The sequence below is a fragment of the Hakea prostrata genome, chromosome 5 (assembly GCF_041222555.1).
Source record: "Hakea prostrata isolate BN-2017 chromosome 5, UWA_Hpros_2, whole genome shotgun sequence".
NCBI lineage: Eukaryota > Viridiplantae > Streptophyta > Magnoliopsida > Proteales > Proteaceae > Hakea > Hakea prostrata.
In genome coordinates this window covers 389,580-396,369 of record NC_142604.1, presented here as the reverse complement: position 1 = coordinate 396,369, position 6,790 = coordinate 389,580, and the positions used below count along the sequence as shown (strand labels likewise).

The following is a 6,790-nucleotide window of genomic DNA, read 5'->3' as shown; positions in this document are numbered from 1 at the left end:
TACTTTTACAATGCTTAGGACGATTAGTCTTTATGTTATACTGAAAGACTAATATCTAATAACATAAGGCATGTTAAAGACACCTTCAGGGGAGATTTCTTTCTCAATCTCTCTCTTTGTCTCTCCCTTCTTTGTCTTTCACCTCTTGAGACCCCACTTTTCAATAGATTCTCAGTGAAGAAGAAGAGCAAGCCCAGCCATTATAGCAGCTACTTGCAGCTTTTCAGAATTTTGATCGCAAGATAAAAATAGGAGAAAACCACCTTTCATGGGTCTTCACCCCCAAACGTCATGGCCATTTTTCTCAGTACTTGCATACCCATATGTGTTTCTCTCTGCGTCAACCAACCAACAACCATAATCGGCTTTCTCAATCCTACAAAACCCATTGAGGGGGGTTTCCTGCTTCTCATCTTCCTCCATTCCCTCTTATAACTCGAGTTGATATTAGACATTAAGGTCTGTAAGGTTTACAATTATGGCATCTATGTTTTTGTACCATGTCGTTGAAGATCTGGGGAAACTAGAGTTGATTGAGTTTTTGGAGACTGAAACTGTCAAATCGGCGATTCGTGTTGTTGTAGCATTAATGTATAGAAGATCAAATTCTCACACTACTCGAGTTAATTTTCATTTTACATGTTCTCTTTCTAGTTCAGTTCAATTTCAATCTGGACTACATGAGTCCCCGAAACCAATTTGATTGATCGATCAAGTAAGATGAAACTTAATTGATACACCATCCTTTATTAATTTCTTTTTTCTAGAATTTGTTAGATAATCTTGATCTCGCGTTTGATAGGATAATGGAATTCATATTGTTGCATCTCAGATCTAACCCTGGTCCCGACTAAGGTGATGTGACTTCTGAGTGAGGTCCCGAGTAAGAAGATGAAACCTACAAGAGAAGTTAGACGCGGGCCAGCTTGGATGCCGAGTAACCGCTTCCAATGGCTAAGTCAATCGGAGATCAGATTAAGGTCCCGAGCGAATACGCTGCTCAGGGATTAAGAAAATGTTTGTGTCTTTACCTAAGGATCAAGCCCTTGTTAAGTAGTGTGTAGGTTACCTTACTTAGAACCAACAACCGGTCACTCGTTTTTCGGGGTAGACATTCCATTTATGTTGATGTTACCTTCTTTGCCTTGGCGTGAATAGAGTCTTCCATATTAGTTAGACATGATCGGGGGATGTCCCGACCATTTAGCGGAGTGGTTACCCTAGTAATGACCCGATCCAATCAGCCACTTGTGTGCATTTGTGAATCTTGCCTGTAACACATATTTACAAGTGGAGATAGATTTGTTTTGGGGAAGAGAAAATTCTGAGAAACGAAGTTATGAAACACATTTAAATTTTTCTATTGCTTCGATCCAACCCAGTCATTGTGGTTGCTGCAATCAATGACCTCGCCGTGGACCAAGGAGTTTTTTGGTAAATCTTAATAAGTTAAGTGAGGTTTAGTAAAATTAAAAAAATATATATATATATATTATAACTGAAAAATAACTGAGCGTAACTTGTAATTTTTGAAAAAGCCTAATATGAGCAGTCTGTAATATCTCCTTACTTAAGTCTGCAATCAAGAATTTTAGTGGACTTTCATGAAGAAAAACTCAAAAAAATGCATGAGTTATATATATTTATATTAGTATCATTTCATGCGACACTATGTTTAAAAGGAAGAATCACAGTTAAACATATTCCCAATTTGTTCTCTTTGTTTTCCTCTTAGTGTTTTCCCGTTTCCATTAATCAAAACGGAATCAATCCATTGTACTCTTATGCTCTTTTTTTATGACTTCTGGCATTTCACATCAGATGATAACGGAAAGTTTTATAGCTCTTTCTTCAATTGTTGTTATTGAGGTATTGAATTAATTTTTAAATTGCCACCTCCAACAAATGTAAAACTAATTAGAGGGTTCTTGAAATATGCAAAATTCAACGAAGATTTATCAAAGATTTCTCTAAAATAGTCAAACCAGTTTCAAAGTTACCTGAAAAGGATGCTAGATTTATTTTAATGAATAATTCCTTCCAGGCATCTCCAACTTTGAAATGAATCTGGGCCGGACTTCAAAGCCCAAGAAGCCGATTGCCCATGTTTTGGCAATTCCCCAAGTGGGAAGTGGATTCTAGGCAACAATCATTAAATAAGAACTTGCATCAATCATCAATGGTGATCTTGGATCAATTTCATTCCATTTTTGATAAATTCTTACAATAGGTTTCAATTTTGTTGGGTTTTCTCTAACATTGAACTCGGTCACAAAAGCTTTCACATAAGCAGATTTCAAGGAGGCAATTTTTCTATGTAACTTTACTATAGTAATTTTGTCTAAGAAGCTCTTCTGATGCCTTGATCTTTGACTGCAACTGTGATCCACCGACCGCTGATAAATACAATTATTATCAGTTCATAATCAAATCATATTCTTGTTTATGATCTATCAATGTTTCCTAATCCTTAATGCCACATAAGCAATGAACCTATATCCAACCAACATAACTCCTAATGCAACAACATCAAGTGCCATGTTATTAGGACCTAGATGCTTGATACCAGGAAACTCCATGGTCTTGCAATGATGTCTCCCGAAATCGCATTCGTAATAGTCATCGTCGCTATACTGAACACCGATGAGAAGCTTATAGCAGTAGTAACTGAAGGAAATGTACTTGATCCAACCTATAAATGGAGGAATGTGTTGAATGTAGTATCCACCTGCTAATAGAAACACCAACATTATCACTGAAGCTAAGGTGGTTGCTTGTTTCACTTCCATTAAAATCGCGCCGAGGGCGAGACCTAGACCTTGAGAGACTAACACATTGTAGAGGATGATCAAGAGTGTTAGCACAAAATTGGTGGGGAGAGGCTTAAGTCCACCCATCCAATATGTAATGGCTACAAAGATAGTTGGTAGAACAAGCTCCATTGGTAAATCTCCAGTCATTCTAGCAAAGTAGTAGGAGGAAAGTCTGTACATCCCTGATGATCTCTCCTTGATTAACATTGCTCTTTCTTGAGGGAAAGCAAATATGGCATTGAACATTGGAAAGAATCCCCAAAATGTGGAGAAGAAGAAGAGAAGACCCACCTGTATTATCAAAAAATAGAAAGATTTTTGTTGTTAATTTGTTTTGTTTATCTTTATTATGGGTTTTAATTGTTTGAGATTAATTATTAGTACCTGATCTTGTACATGGGAAGGATTAGAATGCCACCATAGGAGACCTGAAAGAATTGAAACAGACAAGGATTGGAATATTCTGAGACCTGAATAGGATTCATGTCTTCTCTCCTTTAAACCTCTAACCAACAACACCTTGAATTGCCCACACCAGCTTGTGGTCCATTGCTGCTCATGAGAACCTGAAGATTAAGAACCAAATTAGTTAATCAACTCATAAGCAATCCATGAATGATTTGTATTTATGGAGTCAAGTTGACATGTATAAGGAGTCCATGTCACGTTTTGTGGTCTTGTCACATCAATAGAGGGGATAATGATAACACACATGAGGTTATCCAAGAGGGGTAGGGATTGTTTTACTTTACAAGCTAAGCATCTAGGATTTTGTTAGGCTAGTGCCATTGACGTGGTGGTGCCTATGGTGCTCAACGTCTCATGGTTACCACCTAGTCTTCATTAAAACTCAACGGCTTAAAATGTGGTCCGATTTCCAAAGAAAAATTGGTTTTTTCACATAAAACTGATTATATGTATACATGTGTTTTCAGCAACTAAGATTTAATGAAAATTAGCAAGTCGTAACTATCAAATGATAAGCACCATAGGCACCACTACGTCAGCGCCACTAGCCTAACAAGATCCAAGTTTCTATGTAAGTTAATAGACCAATCATATAACAGTACAAGGAATCTCACATACAAAAATGCAAGTAAATGCATGTGAGATATCCAAAAAAGATCCCCTGAGAAATGAGTTCAATGTGGTGGATTCCATGGATCTAAGATGCTTCACATGCATTCACTCATGGTCCCGTTACATGAATTATAAGGCACCAAGAGCAGCTGGATGTCACATTCATGAGGCTTAGTGATCATGATGCTTGTCTCATACATCTTGTCTGGACCCCACAAAAATAAAGAAAAGATATAAAGCTTGCTTACCCTTGATGGATGATGTTGGTGGCAAGGAAGCATTTTGTTCACCACATGTTCCACGTATCTCCGCCTCCAGGATACCATTTAGATTCTTTTTGTACGATGAGATCAGGAACTGCTTTGTAGAAGATTGATCATCAACTTCAGATCGTCCATGGTTCTCACGTGTCTCACCTTGTCTCATACAAGGACCCACACCTGTATCCCCAAATCCTTTCAAAACGTATTAGTAAGTTAATATAAAGAGCAAATTGCATCATAGAGCTCTTCCTGGGTCAGAAAACTCCAAACTTGTCAGTTGACAGTTAATGCATGCATGCACGTATAAACCGTGAAAGCCAATGATCATCATTCATGCATAACTACCACGAAACAGGTGGCATGCTTATAGTGATGTTGGTTCGACGGTCAACTAACATGACACATCATCTCTCACATGAAAATAAAAAGGGCATGTTGGTAATTTGAGGAATCAGTCTATACAAAAGAGGAAAACATACCGTTAGCGAGATCTAGCATAAAATCAGCCGGGTTAACAAGGTTAACCCGGGGCACAAAACCGATAGACCCAAAATACTCCATTGCCCGGCTGGCACCGCCACTGTAAATCGGGTACCCGTCCGTCAATACGATCAACTTGTCGAACATCCAGAACAACCGACTTGAGGGCTGATGTATGGTCATCACTACCGTCCTTCCACCTCTAGCCAACCCTTGCAATGTCGCCACGATGCGTTGCGCGGTGGTCGAATCCAGACCGGATGTCGGTTCGTCCAGCAGAAGAAGACTCGGGTTTACTAGCATCTCCTGTCCAATACTGACCCGTTTCCGCTCCCCACCCGATACCCCACGCAAGAGAGCACCTCCAACGATACTGTTCCGACATCGGGTTAAACCAAGTTCCAACATAACCAACTCGGCTTGCTCCACTTTCTCTGCTCTAGTTAGCTTTTTGGGTAACCTTAACAAAGCAGTGTAAGTTAGTGTCTCCAGCACGGTAAGGTGTGGATATAACACGTCATCTTGGGTCAAGAAACCGGTTCTCCTCTTAATTGAACCGGAGAAGGGTTGCCCATTGTAGGTTATGCTACCAGAAACCTTCCCTGGAAGCCTTCCAGCAAGGGCAGTTAGGAGAGTAGTTTTGCCACTACCTGAAGGTCCAAGCATCGCTAGGAGCTCTCCGGGCTGGACGATTCCGCTCACGCCGTTAAGTACAACTCGGTCCGGTTTTGAACTGGTTGAACCAAAGCAATTCCCTCCGGTTGTGGGTACCTTAATACTGTACCCCACCTCTTCAAACTACACAACATGAAATGCTTTAAGAGACTGAAAACACAAACACAAACACAAACACAAACAGGAACAAATTAGGGTTACCATTGTTGATTAATTACCTTGAGAGTCACAGGCTTCAATGACCCATATAACTTTGAGCATCGACCCATGGTTGTCTGTAATTGTTCTGAAAACCCATCTTCCAAGCATGAGCTCTCTGTGGATGGTTCTGCGTGTACTGAGATGCTCTCCAACCTGCTCATGGCTACTACAGGGATAACAGGAGACTTACCTGTGATACCCATCTCTTGTTCAGGGAGCATCATCTGTGAGAGTTCAGAAAAGAACAAAGAAACAAATGGGTTTTGAGATTTGAAAGACAAAAAGACAAGATAAAGATGAAGATGGAAGCAGCTGGGAGAAAAAGGAAAGTGAGAAAGCTCAAGAGCTTAAATGCCCAAAGTAGGAAAGGATCACAGGAGTGGAGAAATGGGTCATGTGATTTTTTTTAAAGTGAAGAAAGATAGCACGAGAAGCAGACCTACATGACTTATAAGACACAGCACTTAAGGAAGCTATATATAGAGGAGGAAATTAAGAGAAAAGAGATTCTAGAGAAGGGTGTGGTGTAAGATGACTTTTAATGACGAGATTGATATCGACTATAACTATATCAAACACAATCGTTTTTCCATTAGTTTTTTGTGAACTTTGCTTCTATTATTTTTTGTAAAGTGTTCCTTAATTTCTCATGATTTCATTTTGGAAAGGTTGGTATCTCCTTTTCGATGGGGGCTTGAAGTGAAAGTGTTCGGCTTGCTCTTGGCTTTAATACGTGTCCTTTCTTCATTTAAGAGTGGGAGATAGTGGCCAAGATTGCGTCTTGTTTCCTAGAAAAAGGCTTTCTTTGATGTGGTGTCGGCATCATGGAAAGTTCATGGCCTCTCTCTATATCTCTTGAGAAGAGACGTAAAGAAACACAACAATGAAATTAGACTGATTTCACATACGAGATACAAGTGAGATAATTTAATGTGGGGGAGATTAGGGTACAAAGTTTAGTCCTGATGGTTCGAACCTTTCTTTGACTCATTTCGAGTTTAAGACTCTGGGCCATAAAGATGGGTTAGGGCCTGATTAGGATTGAGTGTTTAAAAAGATTGACAAAGCCATACTATCTTGTATGTTAGTTTTGTTAAAAGTAATGTGTCAATGTAAGGTTGTTTCATTCGTAAAATCAATATCTCCTAGTGAAGAGGTCGTGGAAAATCAACTCTTAGTGATGGCATATATAAAATTCTCATCCTCTATATATAAAAACTCATTATACCAGAAAAAAATAAGATAATGATAATAAATTATGTATTATTCTAATGTTTT

The 6,790-nt window shown here is 39.1% G+C and overlaps 1 protein-coding gene across 1 annotated transcript; it reads right to left on the bottom strand.

The window, feature by feature from the left end:
- Positions 1-2,214: 2,214 nt before the first annotated feature.
- On the bottom strand, positions 2,215-5,918 carry ABCG21 (ABC-2 type transporter family protein). The gene is made up of 5 exons (XM_089155534.1): positions 5,530-5,918; positions 4,636-5,434; positions 4,142-4,333; positions 3,198-3,379; positions 2,215-3,104 (listed from the first exon to the last, which is right to left on the bottom strand). Exons 1-5 carry the CDS (start codon positions 5,734-5,736, stop codon positions 2,454-2,456), a joined length of 2,031 nt encoding a protein of 676 aa, XP_089011660.1. The 5' UTR covers positions 5,737-5,918; the 3' UTR covers positions 2,215-2,453.
- Between the last annotated feature and the right edge of the window lie 872 nt (positions 5,919-6,790).